This window comes from Ursus americanus, chromosome 4, assembly GCF_024610735.1.
Source record: "Ursus americanus isolate L20-20 chromosome 4, mUrsAme1.1.p, whole genome shotgun sequence".
Classification (NCBI taxonomy): Eukaryota; Metazoa; Chordata; class Mammalia; order Carnivora; family Ursidae; genus Ursus; species Ursus americanus.
The window spans coordinates 17,313,023-17,334,669 of record NC_142130.1 but is presented as its reverse complement, the minus strand read 5'-3'; the positions used below and the strand labels follow the sequence as shown (position 1 = coordinate 17,334,669).

Sequence of the window (21,647 nt, the reverse complement as noted above, 5' to 3'; positions counted from 1 at the left end):
CAGCTCTCTCAACACATTTGCAAAAACTCAACAGGTAAGAAATCTCAATTAATACTTGCTTCCAAAGAGAAAGTGAAGGTGAAGAAACCCAACAGGGAAGCTACTGCTGATTCTTCCCCCATTCGCAGAGGCCCCCTTCTAAAAACAGCATCGACATACACGCTCCCAAAGATGGGCAGACCCCTCTTCACGTAGATGGAAAAGGCAGTTTGAGGCAAGGCAAACCATTTTTTTTAAGATTTTATTTATTTATTTTGGGAGAGAGAAAGAGCATGTGAGTGCAGGGCGGAGGGGCAGAGGGAGAGGGAGAGAAAGTCTCGAGCAGACAGGAGCCCAGCACTGGGCACGATCGCATGACCCCGAGATCATTACCTGCCAAAACCAAGAGTCGGGCACCTCACCAACTGCCCCACCCAGGTGCCCCCCCCAAATCATTTTTAAAATGCTGACCTGCCACAGAGAAACTTTTCAAGCACGTAGAAAAGCTGGACAACATTGCCTAAACCACCATGACCCTCTAGAAAGCCAGAATTAAACAGGGTCTGAAACTAGCACCTTTCCCCCCCCGCCGTTCCCTCTCCCAACAAAAATGTGTCCTTTTTTGAACATAGAAAAATGGTTCCAACCTCTCTAACATGCAGAATTTTTTCATATCAAAATTTTACCACCCCGACCCCTACCCAACAAAACAGCGATTGTGCTCTGATTTTACTCTTTGAGAAAGCACTGTCAGAAAATGAATGTGACACTTGGAAAACAGAAGAGGCAGGGAGCCTGTCATTCATGTCCTGTGGAGGAATGGCCACCCAAGGATTGTCTAGGGTGGGGGCCGGCATAGTGCAATGACTCGTAAGCCAAATCCACCCAGGAGAAAGGGGAGGAGGAGAGGGACAAAAACATGAGATGACGCGAGTATGGCCCATAAAGCCTGAAACATTTACTGTCTGGCCCTTTAGAGGAAAGGCATGCTGGCCCCTGGTCTAGAGGGATGAGAGTTCGTCTCACTGCTTACTATTGATTAAAGATCCCAGACTTAGTCAAGTTACTCATTAACTTGTAAATTTTTGTTCAGTAAAGATAGAAAAAATTTCTGTCCAGCAGAACATATAACCTCAAGGATTTATGATCTGAAGACACTAATTTTATATTTAACTCAGCAATCGAATTATCTTTAATTATCCTAGCTTCTCAGATGCTTTGAACCGGTAATAACAACTAGCTGGTTCCCTCATTAATTAACGAGTCAAAGAAAATCTGTGATTTGTGCTTAGTTTAGATGTACCTGAGAATCGTGATTTAGCCTTTTAGAAAATTATAGTTCGACAACACATAATGACCTAAAGCAGTCTAGATTCAGGAATGCAGTTCAATTAATTATATTTTATAAATCCTATAGCATCTATCTATCTGTCTATCTATTTGAAAAGCTGTAGTATCTGGTATGGGTGCAACACTGATTTAGTCAGTCTGCAGAGAGGGCACAGAATACACAAACAGACTCCTTGAAATGCCCACCAAGACCCCAGGGGCTCCACAGCCTTCTGGTGCGAAACCCAAACTGAGTTTTCCAACCGAATCCTCCTAACTTCAATAATTTTTTCCATTACCTACCCCCTAACCTCTGTACAACAGATGGGAAAATATCATTGCCAATTTACTAACATATAACTCACAAACGCCTTAAATCTGCAAACAATCTCTACCCAGAACAGCGTGATTGCCCTCGTCCCTGCTCTGAGAAAAGACCAGTGGGAGGTAGGGGGAGATGGATTTGGATTTGGAGCTTTTAGAAAACTTCAGAATCCCCAAAAAGAGCGAAAGGAGCATTTGGGTAAATCAGTAACCGCTTAAGTCAGCTGACGACAAGGACAGAGTCTTTTAGGATCTACAAATCTCAACTCCACACAGCTCAAAATTACCAAACCCCTTGACTTCTCTTTATCATACGGCCTAAAACTCCAAATATCAAACAATTCCCTCCAAACTTCATAGTTCTCAGTAATTCATATTTTAGTATAAATTAGTTTATTTCGGAGTGGCTTCCTCTTCACTTCCAATAACGCCATGGGGGGAGGAACCCCCAGGAATTACAAACAGATGCTGAAGTGGGGTGAGCACTGGAGCCCAGCTGCATTGAGTGTGTTGCTTTCAAGTAACCCACTGGTGTTTAGCTCCCGTGTGGCTGCCCCCTCGTGCTCAGCGGATCCTACTCCCGCTGCGTTCCTCGGGAGCCTGGCACGTTAGGAGTCCCACCATTATGTAAGTGAAATGTCTCTCTGCTCCCCTTGCTGGAAAATCTCAGCTGCCCTAGAAGCTGTCAGAGCCATTACGGAGATGCGGCTGGAGAAGCCAGAGCAGATTTTGAGTAATCGCAGCGTAATCACATTTTAATTACACTGGCAATCAGTGAGTTCTTAAAAAAAAAAAAAAGAAAAGAAAGAAAGAAAGAAAAATTAAATGCTCATTAAGTGCAACATAGGAACAGAAATAATTTTGCAAATGGCAGAAGCCCAGATAGGTCAGACTGAAGACCTGATTTTCCACTCTTTACGATATTTAAAAACTCGACAGGAAGTTAGGTGATAGCCCTAAAATGTGCAGAATGTGATGATAAACAGAGCTTTCCAATAAATAGACTGCCGCCTCCCTTCCGATTTAGAAGATCTGTGATAAGATGAAGGAGGAAGTGCACAGGCTTCAAAATCAGAGACCTGAACTCCCAGCTGGTTCTCCCACTTCCCAGGCCCCTCACGTGCTGGGTCCCCATCCTCATGTGAACAGCTAGCTGCAGGCATGAAGGAAAGCTGTCCCGGAAGCGCCCAGGGCCTCGCAGGCTTCAGTGAAGGACAGCCACTGCCTAAGCCAGGGTTACTAGCACGAGCTCCTCCCAGCAAACTAGATCACATTAAAATAAAAGAGTTTCATGCAATGACATTATTTCCTCATTCCAAAAAAAAAAAAAGCAATAGTAATTTTTAGTTAACATATTCCCTAAAGGAAGCATTTGATACAAGTGTTCTTTAATCCCTATCCTTATAGAGTCACATTGTTTCCAATTCAAACTCCCACCTTGTCTTTATTTTCAGGGTTAACATGGTGTAGTGATGTCCTAGCAGCTCCTGTCCCCCTTCTTAAGGCAGTAGTAACTTCATCTGGCTTTTAGGGTGACGGTTCTCAAACACTTACGCTGAACCAGAACCACCTGGAGGGCCTGCCTCCAGCTCACTGGGCCCACCCCCAAAGGCCTGGAGTGGGACCCAACAATTTGCATTTCTACCCAGTTCACAGGTGATGCTGCTCACAGGGGATGCTGATTCTCCGGATCCAGGACTACATTTGAACAACTGTTTGAAGAGACCACACTTCCCTTCTCAGCTTACAAACTAGGAAGGAAGATGTCTCCACCCTCAGGCTCCATGAGTGGGGCCAGGGAACAGGGACAGGGCTGGGCAGCCCGAGTCTCAGGTTGCCAGGACCTTTGCTAAGAACTCCAGGACAATACTCGGCTGGATTTTAACCTGGAGAGATATATTGTGGGAGGCACTGGCAGCCACTTTGTGGCCATTAGGGAGAGCCTATCTGAAACTGACACCACCCCAGAGGAGGTACAGGGGAGGGGAGCAACCAGATAAAAGGATTTCAGTCCCACAATCAAGGGCATGCCTCGAGTCAGGTCTCCCTGGGACTGTCTGGCTCTTATGATACAATACTTCCCTTTTTGCTTGGACAAGCCTGGCTCGGCTGTCCTGCCCCTTACAGCAGGACCCAGAAAACTGAGGTTGCTGGTTTTACTTGGTTTGTCTGTGTCTGTTTTGGCTCTCCATTTTGCTCCTAAAAAACAATTACCTAACCTGTTAAATCGTCTTCATACCCCCAAGTCAAATGTCTCCATCAACTCACCAACCCAAAAAGAGGCCAAAAGCAATGTTTTGGAAATGTAAACAACCTACCGACACAGAATCCACACCTCCTGGGAATGAACCTATGAATTTAATGTAATTCTAATCAAATCCCTACAGAACAGCCAATTACAAGATCAGGAACTTTCCAAAATTCAGCAGTAACAATTTAGAAAATATAATGGGTAAAATTTTTATTCATAAGTAACACAGAAAATGTAATTCGGAGAAGAAACTAAACCAGAAATACACAGGAAGTTTATGAAGAAAACCATATAGCTTTGCAGGGGTGGAAGAAGGGAGAGATGAACTTAAAAAAAAAAAAAAAAAAAAAAAAAAAGGATAACATGTTTCTGGCCAGAAAAACTCAATATTGTAGACTTACCAGGTATTCCCAAGCTAACATGCAATATGTGAAACTCTCATACAAATCAATGAAAACCAGATGAAAACCTCAATAAAAATGGGAAAATGGACCAAACAAAATGAGGAAGTGATTAATTAACACAAGAAGAAAAACAACCAGCCAATAAATATATGAAAAATAAGGAAAATGCTTAGCCTGACTGCGCTGGCGGGGGGGGTGGGGGGGGCGGGCAGGAGAGCCACCGAAGCTGCCTTTCGGGGGGGAATTGTAATAATATGCATTAATACCTCAAAAATAGGTAATTTTGACTCAAAATCTTCACTTCTAGAAATTCATGCTAAGGATGTAATCTAATGAGGGCCCAAGAATGTTCATCATGGTGTCATTTTTAATAGAGAATAAGGGAAAGAGGACAGAAGAGAAAGAAACTTAAATGTTGAACAAGCGTTATTAACTGGATAAGGACTGAAGGAGGCATTTGCTGTACTTTGTAAACAGAATTCATCCTATAAGAAATTTATTATTTAAAAATAATTGCTGTCAGGCATCTGGGTGGCTCAGTCGGTTAAGCATCTGACTACAGCTCAGGTCACGATCTCAGGATTCTCAGATGGAACCTCACATGTGCCCCGCCCCTGCTCAATGGGGAGTCTCCTTCTCCCTCTCCCTCTGCCCCTTTCCCTGCTTGTGCTCTCTCTCTCTCAGATAAATAAAATCCTTAAAAATAATAATAGTAATAATAATTGCTGTCGTCTTCTGAATGTAAAAATCTCCCCATTATCTGAAACTCTTTCTGTAATCGTCTTTTTTTTTTAAGACTTTATTTATTTCTTTGACAGAGAGTCAGAGTGAGAGAGCACAAGTAGGGAGAGGGAGAACCAGGCTCCCCGCTGAGCAGACAGCCAGATGTGGGGCTGGATCCCAGGACCCTAAGATCATGACCTGAGCCGAAAGCAGACGCTTAACTGACTGAGCCACCCAGGCAGCCCTATAATCGCCTTTTATTCAAATAACAATTAGTTGGCCTAAAATCAGGTTTATAAATTATGGTACACTATACAATGGGATATTATTAATATACATTCAGTGATCTGGACATACATATATGTACATCTGCAGTTAGGGGGAAGCAGGTTATAAAATAGCATTTATAAAAGAGCATGTATAGGGGTGCCTGGGTGGCCCAGCCAGTTAAGCGGCTAACTCTTGGTTTTGGCTCAGGTCGTGAGACCATGCCTGGCCTCCAGCTCCACGCTCAGCATGGAGTCTGCCTGAGATTCTTTCTCCCTCTCCCTCTGCCCTTCCTGCTCATGCTCTTTCTCTCTCCCTCTCTCTCTAATAAATAAATAAAATCTTTAAAAAAAATAGCATGTATAGAATAGAATGTTTTATTTTCATAATATTCATACTTATACTCATTTTATATTTGCACAGAAAGGCCTAAAAAATATACACAAAACATTAACAGTGGCTATGACTTGGTGGTAGGATTGGAAATAATTTTTATTTTCTTCTTTTTGTATATCTGCATTTTCTCAAGTGGCTAAAATTATTAAATAGCCTTTTAATTATAAGAAAAATAAACAATATAATCGTTAATTAAAAAAAAAAAAGAAGTGACCGACCTATGAGTTCAGGTGCTAAGGCAGTGAAGTCTGAGAAATCACCTTCTTCCCTTGCTGTGACTTATGCAATGTGACACAAAATAGCGCCCTCCTAACCCCTCCACCTGGTACTTCGTGGAGGCAGCAGAAAACTATCCCTGTGGCCACTACCTCCTCATCTCCATCCGTTCTTCATTCAATCATTCATTCTCTGATCACCTGCTGTGGGCAAGGTACAGTGCTGGAAAAGCTACTTTAAAAACATTCATTCCTCTTAAAATCAGATAGAAAATGCATTTAGCGAGGGAGGGTGCGTTATGCTCTTTTGGTTTTTCATAATTAAAATTTTCACCTACCACTGCTTCTAGCTTCAGTGTACCCCACACTCGATGTCTCACAGTGCGTGGCTGTCTCCTTCTGCACCCTCACCCTAAGCGTGCGGGCAGTGAAGAGAAAGAGCACAGAGTTTGGCCCGCAGTGCCTTTAAATTAAAGGTGCGTGAAAGCGTCATCATGACATCCCATTCAAGGCTGCAACTCAACAACCACAGGGCCAGGAGTACCAAAAGATCACTCTGCAGTCAGCAAGCCCAAGGGGATCATGTGCTCTTCCATGACATTAATGACCATCTTCAAGAGAGTGGCGGGGCCCTCCAAGCTCCATCAGAAAACAGGGAAACCTAATGGGCAGACTCACCCTCTTTCTACAGCCATGTATCTTGGCAGCTTTACAATGGTCCCATCGTGTGGTTTATTCCTTCTGTGAGGGCTCACCATCCCAAAGAAAAGCCCATCACGGAAAACCAAGGAAGCAGTGAACCGATAGACAGGTAACATGTAATAAATCCTGTTCATGAATTATTGAATAACACCCATTACAGCTTTTAATATTTTAGGCAAGCCACTGATTTCCACAAAGTAATACAAGACCCGTTAGATGAATATGGAAGTAGGGAGAACTGTATCTCATCCTCTTCTTACCCTGTTGGGATTGTGACAGTTTCAGTGAAGAAATTACTGTTTTATATAAAAGAAGAAGAAAGTTTTCCTCCCACCCTCGTCTCTAGAGATAAATCAATACATACATTTTAGGTCTGGAAAGACTGCTAATGAGTAGACCATTAATGAGAGCTACAGCTATACCGTTACTGGAACGAATGCTGCCAAAGTAAAAAAAAAAATTTTTTTTTGAGAGAGAGCACGAGGTGGGAGGGGCAGAGGGAGAGCGAAAGAATCTCAAGCAGGGTCCATGCCCAGCACAGAGCCTGGGGTGGGGCTTGATCTCATGACCCTCAGATCATGACTGGAGCCGAAATCAAGAGCCAGACGCCCAACCAACTGTACCACCCAGGCACCCCTGCTAAGGTAAATTTAATTAAATCCAATTATTTTTTTACTCGGTACTTTCTACGTACTAGACACCATGAGCTTTATAAAAGTAAAACAGCCACTGCCCTCCACAAGCTCCCGAATAGGAGACACAGATATTTACATAAATAATTTTATTGCAAGATGAATTGGATAAGTCTTTCTTTTAAGATTTATTTATTTATTTGAGAGAGAAAGAGCACGAGCAGGGAAGGGGCCCGGGGAGAGAGAGAATCTCAAGCAGACTCCCTGCTGAGTGCGGGGCTCGAGCTCATGACCCTGAGATGATGACCAGAGCTGAAATGAAAAGTTGGACACTTAACCAACTAAGACACCTAGGTGCCCCTGAATTTGATACTTCTAATAACAGAAGAATAAATACTATATTATACGGGCTTCGGGCACAGGCCCTGGAGGCAGACGGCCTGGGTTGGGATTCTGCTTCTCCTCATCACTAGCTAGCTATGTGACTTTGACAAACTTAACCTTCTCTTCTACCTCAGTTTCTTCACCTATAAAATGGAGATAATCATGATATCCACCTCATAGGATCATTGTGAGAATTAAATATGGCACAAGTGGAAGTATTGTTCATGCTGGTATAATTATTACCAGCATGAGATAAGGGAGCGCTAATTACGAAGGTCCCGGGAAAGCAATCCCGTGGAATGGGATCTGTGGCCAGGTTGTGAACAATGGTAAGGATTTTAGCGTGCAGTGACGGGACAGAAGGGCATTTCACAATCGAGGATCAACCTGAGCGCAAGCCTGGAAGTAGGAAGAAGGGGCTTAGTGCCCTGACGAGGCTGGTGGTGTGGCATCTGACCTGTAGGTGGGGGGAGAGTGGGTACAGAAAAAATAACACCGAGAGACAAGGCACGCTGGCATCTACCTAGAGGAGGTGATGAATGCCAGGCTAACAAGCCTAAACGCTTTCCGAGGCAACGACAGCCAAAGAGGCAGGGCATCACAATGGTGAAGAACATGGGATTCTGGATTTGAATTTTAGCTCCGACTCTGAAGAGCTGTGTGACCTTGGGCAAGGTAACTAACCTTTCTGTGCCTCTGTTTTCTCACATGTAAAAGAGATGTGTTAAAGACTAAATGAGAGTTCATATGCAAAGTTCTTAGAACCACTGCCTGGTGCATAGTGACACATATGTGTTTGCTGTTAAAAGGTAGAGTGCTCTGGGTGTTATACACAACTAATGAATCATCGAGCCTTACATCGAAAACCGGGGATGTACTGTATGGTGACTAACATAATATAATAAAAAATCATTATTAAAAAAAAAAAAAAAAAGGTAGAGTGCTGTGCGACTCTTAATCTCGGGGTTGTGAGTTCGAGCCCCACATTGGGTGTAGAGATTACTAAAAAAAAGAAACTTAAAAAAAAAACGTAGACTACTGGCCGATGGCGCCTCTTGCTGCCATCTTGATTGGTCCTTCAGAAAATTATCAGCAGTTGGTATGGGCAATGACAGGGTCAAGGATATGACTGCTTTTCAGTCGTTCAAAAAAAAAAATTAACGTGAAAGTAAATGTTCTCTTTTGGACAAAAACTTCCATGGCCCATGAAAAAAAAACAAATCTCAATGGCAAAGTGACCGCAGGCACTACACGGAAGCACACACACTTCTAGGCAACGTGACTCTGAGTTTGTCCCACATTTTTTCAGATCACCATGGCCATGCAAAGTGGCAAAATGCACCATTTATGGGAAGGCGGGATCTGTGCTAACTTTTGGGTGATGGCAAAGGTTTTAATACGAGTGGTGGGAGGGAAGGGCATAAGCCGAATGCATGGTCATGACTGCTCCGACAATCCCTAAGGCAAGAACTTACTTCCAGATCCATCTTTGACTCTAGGTCCTTCAGGCTTGGCCTCAGAAATAATGTTTGCGTTGGCGTTATTCTCCATCTCGATCACAAAGTCACTGTCCTCCTCAAACTCAGGGTGACTAAAGATCCAATCCAGTGCTCTTTCCAGGTTATTATTCTAATAAAATAAAACATTTTTACAATGCATGCAGTCCCAGGGCCTCATTATATCCTGACCACTTGAACCAGGATGTCAAGCAGCTAAGACGGGAGGCCTGAATTCATTAGTCTTAAGTGCCTCTGAGTGCAAAGCTCTGACCCTGCATATGAAATGCACATTCAGCTGGCCTCTCCGAGTCTCCTAACTGAGGTCTGTAATTGGATTCACTGGGAAACAGTTCTGGGCAGCAGACCAGCATTCCAAAGCCCGTATCATCTCAGCGCAGCGTTTCTGCAGGCTGACGCTAACGATGGGCTACGGCCCACCACAGTCTGCCCTTTGCTCAAGTACAGCCCTTTCCTGGCCACACTGACTGCACACACTACATCCCCCATCAACTGTGTTTTCTGCAGAGAACTACGCCGGGCAGAGCGGGGCCAACATGAGGGCTGTGTTCGTGCCTCCTCTCCCACGATGTTAGCAGAATTGCTGAATTGCAGTGGAGACCAGATGAATGCCTTGATTAATGATGACAATACTGGTTAGTTAAGGACATTGTTTTAAACTTAACTCTGCAGTTCAAACCAATGACCATAAAAACATTTCCATTGTCCTCTGTTTGTGATATCATGGGCAGGTCAAAGAATTTGCTTAGACATCATCAGAATTGCCAATGAAACAGTCAGTCAAGAAAAATAAGTGGAGCAGAGCAAGTACCCTGGATAGAACTAACTCTGCTTAAGATATTTCAAGCACTTTAAAGTGCTCCAGCCACACTCCAGGAGTCAGGTGAGAGCAGCTATGACCTCAACAATGGAACCTCACAGGCAACTGGGCAGAACAGGTAAGCAGGAATTAGTAGCAGACATCCACTCAAAAATGCATATGGTGTGGCAAGGAAGGATGAGTTTTTAAAAAAACAAAAACAAAAAAAACCAGCACTTTCCTTCAATATTGAACAAATATCTGCTCTGCAAGAGGAAGACTTCGATCTACCCTCTAGTTTCACAGTCCTTCCCTCCCAATAACATCGGGAAGTACATGAATACCAGAAGGATCTTCTCCCCGCAGACGCAGAAGTGGAGAATTCCCAGGAGCTTCTCAGTCTTCTCTACGAGGACTTCTGCGAGACATTTCTCCAAGGTCTTGGTATCGGAAAAGCAAAATTTGTCCTAAAGAAACGCCTTATTGAACACGGAATCTTATGCATCCCTCTCTGCTCCAAGGCCACAAGGAAGCTCCAAGTCAAATCTTGGAGTCCCGCGCATAAACACTCAGGTGATACGGACTTCCTTTCGGTTTGGTCTTTCAGTTACTTTCATCTTGCCCCAGCTGCGTTATCTCCCTGTTGTTTTTTTATTTTTTATTCCCTATTCTTAAACTGTATCATTTCCCCCAATATTTATTTTAGCTGTACAGAGAATATATGCAAATGAATCTCTGGGGGCCACGGTGGGGTACAGAGTGAAACCAGCATGATTCAAAGTGATCGAGGGCCACTGGGAAGTCTCCACTGCTGCTGACAGCAATGCACATGGCCTCTGGTAAGAGGAGGTTTTCTCACACACAGGCTCTCTGCTTACCGTGGCTCGCAGCGCCTGAACAGCCTGATTCCGATGGAATCCCATGGAGGTAACGATAGCTACAATTTCCTCCGGGGGTTGGTTATCCAGTCCAGTAGCACCAAAAACAGAGGCTCCAGCAGAAGCTGCTCCCCCATAACCAGGCATGGTCAGCGGTTCGGCAAAATCTGGGGAAGACAATCACGCTCAGACCTTTTCCTTTTTTTAGTCTTGAGATAAACAACACCATGGAGCTAAGAAGGAAAAATACCTACAAAGCTATAATAATGAAGAAAGCTGGTATTGACATAAGTATAAACCTATAGATCAACTGAATAGGATTCAGAGAGTCCAAAAATGAACCCGCAGATTTATGGTCAGTTGAGCTCTGACAAGGGTGCCGAGACCATTCCAATGGGGACGGGGCAGTCTTCTCAACAGATGGTGCTGGAACAAGTGCATGTCCGCACGCAAGAGAATGAAGCTGGACCCCCGCCTCAGGCCATATTCAAAAATTAACTCAAAACGGCTCCCTGACCTCAATGGAGAGACCTTGAGTTAGGCAATGAACACAAGTGACAAAGTAAAAATATAGATAAATTCGACTTCATCAAAATTAAAAGCTTTTGTACTTCAAAAAATGCCATCAAGAAAGTGAAAACACTCACAGAATGAGAGAACATATTTGCACATCATGTATCTGGTAAGGTGCTTGTATTCAGAATATGAAAAGAACCACTCAACACTAAAAAAAAACCAAAAAACCTCCTTAAAAATGGGCAACAGATTTGAATAGACATTTCTCCAAATGCCCAAAGACATGCCTTCATAAATTACCCACAAGCACAGAAAGTTGCTCTACACATCATTAGTCATCAGGGAAATGCAAATGAAAACCACCGTGAGCTACCATTTTCCCATCCACTGGAACAGCTGTAATAAGAACAACAATGACAAGTGTTGGTGAGGATGTGAAGAAACTGGAACCCTCACACGCGGTGCTAGAATGTAAAATGGTACAGCTGCTGTGGAAAACACTTTGGCAGTTCCTCAAAAAGGTAAACGTGGAGTTACCATATGACATAGCAACTCTACTCGAGAGAAATTAAAACATGTTCACACAAAAATGTGTACTCAAAATGTTTATAGCCGCAGTATTCACAACAATCAAAAACCAGGAACCGCCCAAATGTCCACCAATATATGAAAAGATAAATAGCTTGTGTGTCCCTACAGCAAAATGTTCTTTTAGTGGTGACAGCTGCAGAATTCCATGAATTTAAGAGAAAGCACGGAAATGTACACCTCAAATGGGTAAATTCTATGGTATGTGAATTCTACCTTAATATAAATAGACAGAAGCAAAAGCTAACTAAACAGCCCCCATTTCTTCATGCACATTTTTCTATTTCAAGTCCTTATCATTTCTTCTAGAAGTGGAGGCGGACCTCAATTTATTGCACTTCATCTGACTTTGCAATTAAAGTATGAACATTTATTAGACATAATGCTATTATACACTTCATAGACTACAGAATGGTGTAAACATCACTTTTCTAGGCACTGGAAAAAACTCATTTGACTCACTTTAAGGTGATATTTTACTGTGGTCATCTGGGACTAAACCAGCAATATCTCTGACACATGCCTGTATAGCCCACGTCTTTCTAGTGGTCTTTGTGCCACTGAATTATAGACTTTAAAAGGGTGAATTACATCTCAAGAAAGCTATTATGAAAGAAAGAAAGAAAGAAAGAAAGAAAGAAAGAAAGAAAGAAAGAAAGAAAGAAAGAAAGAGAGAAAAGAGTAAAGGCGAACACTGTGAGTTTGCTTCATAGGCAAAGAGCCCCCTCATTGCAGCAGAAACGAAGTGAGCTAAGAGTGTAAATTATAAGGGGCAGGAAAAAGTGAGTGAAGAAGCTAAATTAGGAGCTCAAAAGGCAAGTTCTGGGACCCACTCAGAGGACATGGAAGGACCAAGGCTTAGCATCACTGAGGAGCCCATCAGACTCCAAAGCTACCCCCTCTTCCGACCACCCACCTGGCTCTTCCATATGAACGATGATCCAGTTGAAGGCCACTTCAGCTCCCATATTTCCAGTAAAGTACACAGCCTTCCGACACGCTTCGAGGGGGAAACCCATCTCAGCCAGCTGCATCACTGATGACTCATCAATTTCTGAGGCTACGGAGCACAACAGAATACTCTGGTGTAAAAACATAAACTCTCTTAAAATGTAATCTCTCTTTCTCCTCATCCTAGCTTCCCCTCATCCACTAGCCACATGTATCAAAAGAAAGTGCTATTTTGTTTGGTGTATAAATGGTGGTTTAACTTCATTTTGTTTGAATTCATCTAAATATTAAGCTATTTGAGCTTAAATATCTTTGACCTAAGTAGGAATCACGGTAATTACCTGGACAACGCAAGCACTGAAAAACAATTCCTTAATTTCATATGGGGAGATTGAGTGTATTCCCAGAACCATTCGGCCTCTCAGATCTTTCTCAAGACCTCTCCTACAGCAGCCTCTCCTATCACTGAGATCTGAAGAGAAAAGCATCATCCACAGGCCCAAAAGCCTATTCCTTAAATCTCGCAGGAAGCTATGCCAGGCCTTTAGGTGTATCAGCAATCAAAGGAAATAATCAGCTCTGGGAAATGGACAGACCAAATGTTAAGTATAGAAGGACAGACTATGTTCTGTAACGGTATACATTTAAGATATTAAAAAGAGATAGCTTTATAAACCTAATGTGGGCTTAGACACAGAGAGTCTTGTTTTCTTTTCTTTTCATAATGATATATAGATATTGGCGGAGATGTATGTGTATGTGTATGTATATGTGTATGTATACATGTATGCATATATGCACACGTATGTATATATAATGTATCAAATATACATAAAAACCTATAGGCATGTGTATATACATATATGTATGTGTAAACACAAATACATGTGTCTATAATACATATGTGTACCTGTGTATATATACACATCTGTATGTTTATGTATACACATTTGAACATGCATATACACGTGTGCTTACATGTATACACATATGTGTGTGCATGTGTGCACACATGCAAACCTACATAGTGCCCTCAAATTATCCAACAACTAGAGGGGAACAGGAGCACAAAATACATCCCTTATGTTTTCCACATCTGAGGTCTCTAATCTACTGAAAATTCTGCCAAAAAGGCAATTAGTAGAACTGAATAGTAGCAGTAGAACTGAGGATTGGAAATATCTGTTCTATAAAAACTATATTGAAAATGTGTTTATCAGGGCACCTGGGTGGCTCAGTCAGTTAAGTGCCTGACTCTTGATTTCAGCTCAGTCATGATCTCAGGGTCGTGAGATCAAGCGCCACCTCGGGCTCCATGCTGGGCATGGAGCCTGTTTAAGATTCTCTCCCTCTTCCACTCCCCCTCCTGCTCAACTCTCCCTCCCCCCGCCCACCCATGCTCTCTTTCTTTAAAAAAAGAAAAAAGAAAAAGAAAATGTGCTTATCAAAGTTCTCTCTTACAAGGAGGATACACAGAACCTCCTTCCAAGACCAAATTTTAAGAAATCAATGATTTAGGACAGTGATGATTCCCAAGTTGTGTTCTATGACACCTTAGTGTTCTAAGAGAGACGTCATTATTGAACCACAAAACAAGGGGTTTCTATGGCCAAAGAAGTTTTAAAATCTACATTCTCTATTCTCCCCTTAGAAATTAACATTGTGCATTATTAGCATAGTGAAGACACAAAAGTCCTGTCTTAAAGATTTCTACGGTAAGGAAACTAGGAAACTCTTTCTATGGAACACCTTTCAACATCTTGTAAGACTCTAATGTTCCCTACAATGCAATTTAAGAAGTGCAGCTTAATGAGTGGCTATGTGTGTCTCTAATAACATATTAGATTGAAAACATCTAATACCATTTTTGTGAAAAATAAAAGTGAGCCAGGCACAGGTAAAGGCCAGTGGAAGGATACACGCCAAGTGTTAACAATGGTTATAGATGAGTGATGAAACCATAAATGACTCTTACTGCTAACCCAGTTTGTAAGTATCTTTTTACTTTCATAATAAGAAAAGAGTTAAAGTTATTCTTTAAAAATCTGAGAAGTTTCGATGCAAATGTCAAACAATCCCAGATAATTCTATTTTCTCCTGTTGAGTACAGGTAGTTGCTGATAAGACAGCAGGCTTAGATCCGGGAGGAAATCAATGGCCAAACCATGAACCCTGGAAACTGCTGAGTGCTCCCGGTCAGAGACAGACTCCTCTGGCCCAGTCAGCGCCCACCACCCATCACCTCCCCCGGGGCAAGAGCCTTGCAGGCCAGCCCTCTGCAGGATCAGGAGCAGCCAGCAAACCTCTCACATGCCAGAAAAGGTCAAGTGGCCTGAAAAGCACACTGTGGACTTCCAGCCCAGGTTCTGTTCCCAGCTCTTGGGTCTCTGAAGTTTCCTGAGTCTCAGTTTTATCTTCTGTAAAAGGTCACCTGCCCTGCCCTTCTTACTGTGATAATCAAATGAGAATCTGGATTTTATATAAATAGTAAAGTTATATACTATTGAAAGAATTTGTGAAATAATAAACGCAATAAGACTCATGGTAACCATTCCAAAGTATTAACAACCATTGTCATTATTATAATTAGATTATTCACCGAGGCAATGATTTTCCCAAGACCCTCGTTGACCCTAACAGTTTCTAGCAATGAGCAAATCATAACCAACCAAGGAAAGGAAATGTGGAGGTCTAAGCCACGTGAGCAATCATTTGCAGTGTAAAACACATGAACTTCTAAATTAACAATAGTTTGTCTCCAGAAGGGCTTTGTAGATAACAGATTCAGTATTTAGTGTTAAACACTCTCCCTTCCTCCTAATTAATATCCAAATATTCACTATAAACAGTTTATTATGTTCTTTTCAGAAAACCATGAGTTATCAACTCCTAGAGGATTAAGGAACTGAAAGACTATAAAATTAACAGACTATCCAATGACACTACTAACCTTAAGAGTATTAATTAATGTTACCATGTCCTCTCAGTCATGAGTCTTCACTACATGTCCCACAGCAAGAAGGGCAAAAATGCCTGGCCACTGGGCTGTCACTGCAGAAAGAGCCCTACTCGTGCCCAGAGTGGGAAGAAATGGCCACCTGAGCCCACCCTCACATGTGAGGAGACTAAAGCTCAGAGAAGCGAAGCACACATTTCCAGCCTGCCGTCATAAACAGCAGGGCCACGTTTCCAGTCCAGCGCTGGTTGGTTTTCATGCTGGTGACCGCTCTCCTGAGCCACAGAGCCGCTAATCACCGTGCGTCCGGTTTACATGTGCTGCTAACTCAACTTGCAGACAAAGAGTCATTCCCACCCAGGAAAAGCTGCACACACACACATGCAGAGAACAATGCCCCTTTATGAAATTCCCACAGATAAACGTCAGACCAATGACAACTGTAGGACACTGAGAAAAATTTCGAAAGATACATACGGTCTATCAGTTGGTTCATCAGGCGATCTGGAAATTAACAGAGAGGCAGAGAATGAGACCAAAGCATGGCAAAGAGTTCTAGAGAAAGAAAAAGAGTCCATGCAGGGCAATCCCTAATCCCTCACCCCGAGGGATCCCACGCTGTTGTCAACCCCTCAGCACCCCACCACACCCAGCCTGCACATGAAATCATTACAGTAGGGAGTGAAAATAAACAGGTTTCAGACATTTCAACCAGGTAAAACATAATTATCATCTTAATGAACTAAATAATTTATCTCCCTGCATTTCTAAGAACTTCGTATAATTACAAACTAAGGATTCTGTTAAGAACATCAGAGAAAGCAGGAGCAGTGCTAATAAACCAGCCTGTACTCCTCTGATGCTCCCAGTGAACTCTGCTCTCTGGCCCCTTTAATGGGCCACGCATACCACATAACCCAGAGTGTCCCGCATGCAGGTCCCTTCTCTACTCTCCACACTCTACAATTTAACATCTGACTTAGCGTCCGAGAATAATGGAATAATGGAACATAGAGGCCTATCTTGAATCCTATCTTGCTCCTCCTGGATTCACCTTACCCTTCTTTTGCACTTGAATATGGTCACCAATAATATTCAATGTTCAACTGATGAGAAACCTGTGGAAGAGGGGCCCAGCGTGCTCTATCACTATTAATTGACCTAATCAACTGATTACAAAGGTGAACATTAAGTAAACAGGTGAGCAAATGAAACAGAATGAAACTGATTTCATCAGTAACTGAGCTAAAAATGAAACCGAGATTTTTTGGACACTGTCCTTGGATCCACAAAAGTGAAACAATTATTTTCTGCATGTACTTTTCCTTGAAAAAGCTAAGTATTCTGAACAAAAATTTCGCCTTCACAGGGCAAACTCCTCCCTTGCTATGAAACAGTGACAAAGCTGGGGAGGTGAAATGTGGTCAAGATTTTTAAACCAACGCACACTACTGAATTTCCCCTTTGGGTTATCCAGAGGTACTCCCGACATGACACAGCACCTCAAGATTGAGAGCCTACTAAAAGCACACTCCTTCTCTTCCCTACACGCCCATTTACCTGCAGGAAGGAGAGGGAAGGAGAGAGGGACGCCAGAGGCAACATAACCTAAAAACTTTATTGGAGATTTGCTGCCCTCTATTGCCAGTGATTTCTGCAGGTCCGTTTTAACTACTCATGATGGGTCTGTCCCTCTTCCCATGTCGGCTTGAAGTTTACAGTTGCGGCCAGGCCTCACTACTGTGTGTCGATGATGGGTCACAACACAGGCAGATGGCCAAGGGATGAGAAGAGACTCTTCCACTGGGGGTGGGGTGGGGAGAGGGTAGGAGAACATCCTCCTGGCAGAAGGTGGTACCTTTTGAGTCATCAGGAATGACTATAGGGGGGCTGATGTCCGGAAGTTCCTCCTCTCCTGGCTGTAACCCCCTGGCTCGGAGATGGTTGATATCAAGTAGGTCTGGCATATCAATAGAAACATCTACAAAGTGAGAGAGATTACATTCGCTGGACTCTCCAAAAACCCACAATCGCCCCCCAAAGCAAGCACCTCTAGGCAGAGCTAAGGGAATGTTGTTCAGGCCCCTGGAGTAGATCCCTGGACCAGCAGACTCACTGAGACTAGTTAGATTTCATGGAGAACCGGGGGAAAGGACAGAGCATTTCACACTGAACAAGCCAGAGGGTGCAAACTGGGAGCCCAAAGACCAGTGGTAGCAAACAGAATGTCTGATGTTTTTAAAACATTGGAAACAAATTCAATTTTTAAATCAGAAGATTTCATTCCAGATTATTTTGAAAAACAAATATTCTCATATGGTAACAAGTGGCCTGGGGCTGCTCTTCAGCTTCCACTCTAGATAACATGTGCCCCACAGGACTGCGAGACACAGAGCCCACTGCTCACGACTGTCCCCGTGACCCTGAGCGGCATATTTGCGATTCTGATTTTTATGGTTTTCTGAGCCGCGTCTTTATCCAAAGCGGAAATACCCAAGAAAGACCAAGATAGCTAGGCTACACGTTCCTTATATCCAATGTACCCCATCGTTCGCATCATCCCCCGTCCATCTGAGGCCGTCGAGTTTGCAGCCCCTAGATTACGCGCTTTCTCAGAGCCTGATGGCCGCAGTGATCAGTCTCACCAAGGTAATAAGGAATGAAGTTCTAAAGAAATAAATTCGATCTCAAGTGTATTAGTCTTGGGAAATTTTTTTTAACGTCTCAGGTCAGTTGTTATTGGGCTGACTTACTCAAATACAAAATTTATCGGTCTAAGAGCCTGTTGAGATTTAGTATTCTATTCAGATGAGATAATAATGAAAAATGGGTCCAAATGTTGGTGTGGAATAGGTCTCTCGGGCTGGCAAACAGGACTTGAAAATACTATCCCCAAAACCAGTTATGAGGCCAGGTATGTAAATCCTAGTTTAAAACAACAACCCAAAGAAAAAGCTTAGTAAAAAAATTTTTTGTCAATCTCAGGGGACAACAAAACAAACATAATGTCTGACCCACAAAATCAATACAACTGTTCTTCCACAGAGAAGTTCAGGTTCATTAAAGCAAGCTTTGAGGCTCCTTTAAATTCAGCAAGTCTATGAAATCTGATCTGAATTTTTTACCCTTTACGGAAATTCCAAGGACAGCGAAAAATAAGAACGCTGTTTCCAAAGCAGCTGCAAGGCTTTAGGAGAAAGCAGCCTTGTCTCTCAGGTACCTCTCAGGTCCACAGAGGACAGGCTGAGTGGTGAGCATCCTGCCCACAAAATCGCTGCACCGGGAAAATCGAAGATGAGCCGCAGACTCAGCCACGGCCCTGTGTCCTGTCACGTGGCAAACAAAGGCCGTGGCAACTGAGTGCTGGAGGCTCCCGGGGAAATCAGTCCTGCCGATTTCACTTTCTTTTTACCTACCCTCTCCAGATGAGCCGGTGAGTGCTTCATGAACCAGTGTAAGGCCTGAGTTGTCGTTTTTTAAGCACTCAGAAACATAAAACCTTTAAAAGACTGGCAGACAGTCTGAGGGGCTTGCTTGAGAAATGACAAAGGGTAAAACCGTACATCCTTCCGTGGCACGGGGGACCGCCTAATAACACCTTGACTTTGGATCCTGATGATGGAGAAAAGGTTCTTACACACTGCCTGGAAAACTCGGACCTCTAACAAGGGTCAAGGGCCTTTAAAATTAGCCAGAAAAAAGCCCAACGAAGCCAAATCAAATCCTTTTTTTGACAATTTCATGCAACTGACTGTACTCATTTTATTATTAATAAAATTTGTATGCTGTAAGTGACTGTGATTAGCCACACCTGCCTGCTTCGGAGGCCGAGGAGAGCTATTAAGAGGAGCATGTATCTTCGGTTACCTGCACCTCCAAGTGTGGGCTTTGGACCAGCAGCACCAGCAGCATCAGTATCGCCGGGGAGCTTGTGAGAAATAAAGACTCCCAGGCCCCACCCCAGACCTGCTGAACTAGCCCCTGCATTCTGCCACGAGCCCAGGTGATTTGTATGCATGTTAAAGTTTGGGAAGCATTGTTCATTTGATAACATGGGGGTCCCATTTTCACTCTTGGAGCCCAGTCATTCCAGAATGCATTATTAGAGGGATGGGTAACATGGGGTGATTTTCATTGTCAGTGCGTATCTTATGCTCTTGACTCAAAAGAGTAAGGTGGGGATGATGGGAAATGAATGACATGGAACTATTTCTGACAGCCAACCACACGGGCCCCTTCAGATGCCATTTTTTTCCAATGGCTAACTTGATGTTTTAAGCAAAAGCATGCAAAAGATACCTACCAAATTTTTTGGGAACCCAGTCAAGACCAAAAGTGAACTTCTTTATCTGCACTACCAAGTATTCAGGGAATGAGGCAAAGCGAGATGTTCTGGGAAACACAAGGGGATTAGATCAATGAAACAAGGCAATAAGAATCGTGAATATAGTTTTTGAAGCATCACAAGCTGATTGTCCGAGGCCTACCTGGCCGCGCCAGCCACTGCACCGAAGAGGAGGAACACGCAAACAGACATTAGCTGACACACACGCACCCACCCCAGTCACTCGTCCTGGCCTTCTCACAAGGACAAAGTGTTTAACAGAGGACAACGGTGTCCTTTGAGAAGGATCTGGAGCATGTTGCAAAATTACACTTTTACTTTGCTGTGGGGCTTTGTATTTCTGAAAAGTATTTTCAACCATAGACATTTGTTTTTTTCTAAAGCCCTTGTTAGATTTTAGTACAGTGGACCCTTGAACAATGCAGAGGTTAGGGGTGCTGACCCCCTGCCTTGTAGTAAAAAATATACATATAACTTTTGATTCCCCAAGAACTTAACTACTAATAGTCTACTGCTGCCCAGAAGCCTTATCAATAATATCAAGAGTCAATTAACACACATTTTTAGGTTATATGTATTATATACTGTATTCTCACAATAAAATAAGCTAGAGAAAATACAGCATTGTACTATAAAAAGCCCAAAGGACCCACACAGTTCAAACCTGTGTTGTTCAAGGGTCAACTCTGTGTGTGTGTGTGTGTGTGTGTGTGTGTGTGTGTGTGTGTGTATACACACATATTACATTTGCAGGAGTGTGCAGGCATGCGTCTGCTCTGTGCTTACATGTATGGTTTGAAAGGCTCCCCAAGCAATCCTGACATACCCCCCAGCCACCCCTCCCATGAATCACTATCCTACAACACAAAGTTGGCCTGAGGAGCATTCAGTGGAACTTTGGTTGAGGTTGACTATTGGAAATGCCAAAGCCTCATTAAAATACTACTGTATCTAAAATCCATGGATCCTAAAGGGGTATCGATGTATGTATGTGTGTATATATATATGCATACATATATACACATACACATACATATACATATATATATTTAAAGATTTAAGGTTCAGATTTAGCTTTTTAGTTAAGTATCTTAAATATCTTAATCTTAACCTTAAATTTTTAAATTAATACATATGGTCAATATCTCGAGTTTCCCTTCAAACTTTCAGGAATTGCCTGGACTTTGCTTTGACAATTTTATGCAGACTATTCACCTAGTACACCAAATCCATGCCCCAGTTCCAGCTCATTCTCTCCACATGTATCATCTTGGTTATAACAACCATTTCTACGTCAGTGTCAATGTGGATAGAGTAGGTATATGTAAGAAAGAAAATAAGCTGTAGGCAAATACTATATGTATCTTTTAAAATAAAAGATTCTAGGGGCGCCTGGGTGGCTCAGTCCTTAAGCGTCTGCCTTCGGCTCAGGGCGTGATCCCAGGGTCCTGGGATCAAGCCCCACACTGGATTCCCTGCTCTACTGGGAGC

At 42.9% G+C, this 21,647-nt stretch overlaps 1 protein-coding gene across 2 annotated transcripts in view; it reads right to left on the bottom strand.

Moving 5' to 3' along the window:
* USP13 (ubiquitin specific peptidase 13) overlaps window positions 1-21,647 on the bottom strand; it is a 110,390-nt gene that overhangs the window by 10,670 nt on the left and 78,073 nt on the right. For both annotated transcript variants that reach the window (XM_045788710.2, XM_087861420.1), the window contains exons 14-19: window positions 20,115-20,203; window positions 17,670-17,792; window positions 16,289-16,315; window positions 12,821-12,964; window positions 10,801-10,967; window positions 9,082-9,235 (exon numbers count right to left, since the gene is read on the bottom strand). In XM_045788710.2, coding sequence (XP_045644666.1) covers window positions 9,082-9,235; window positions 10,801-10,967; window positions 12,821-12,964; window positions 16,289-16,315; window positions 17,670-17,792; window positions 20,115-20,203 — 704 coding nt within the window. The remainder of the gene's footprint in view (window positions 1-9,081; window positions 9,236-10,800; window positions 10,968-12,820; window positions 12,965-16,288; window positions 16,316-17,669; window positions 17,793-20,114; window positions 20,204-21,647) is intronic.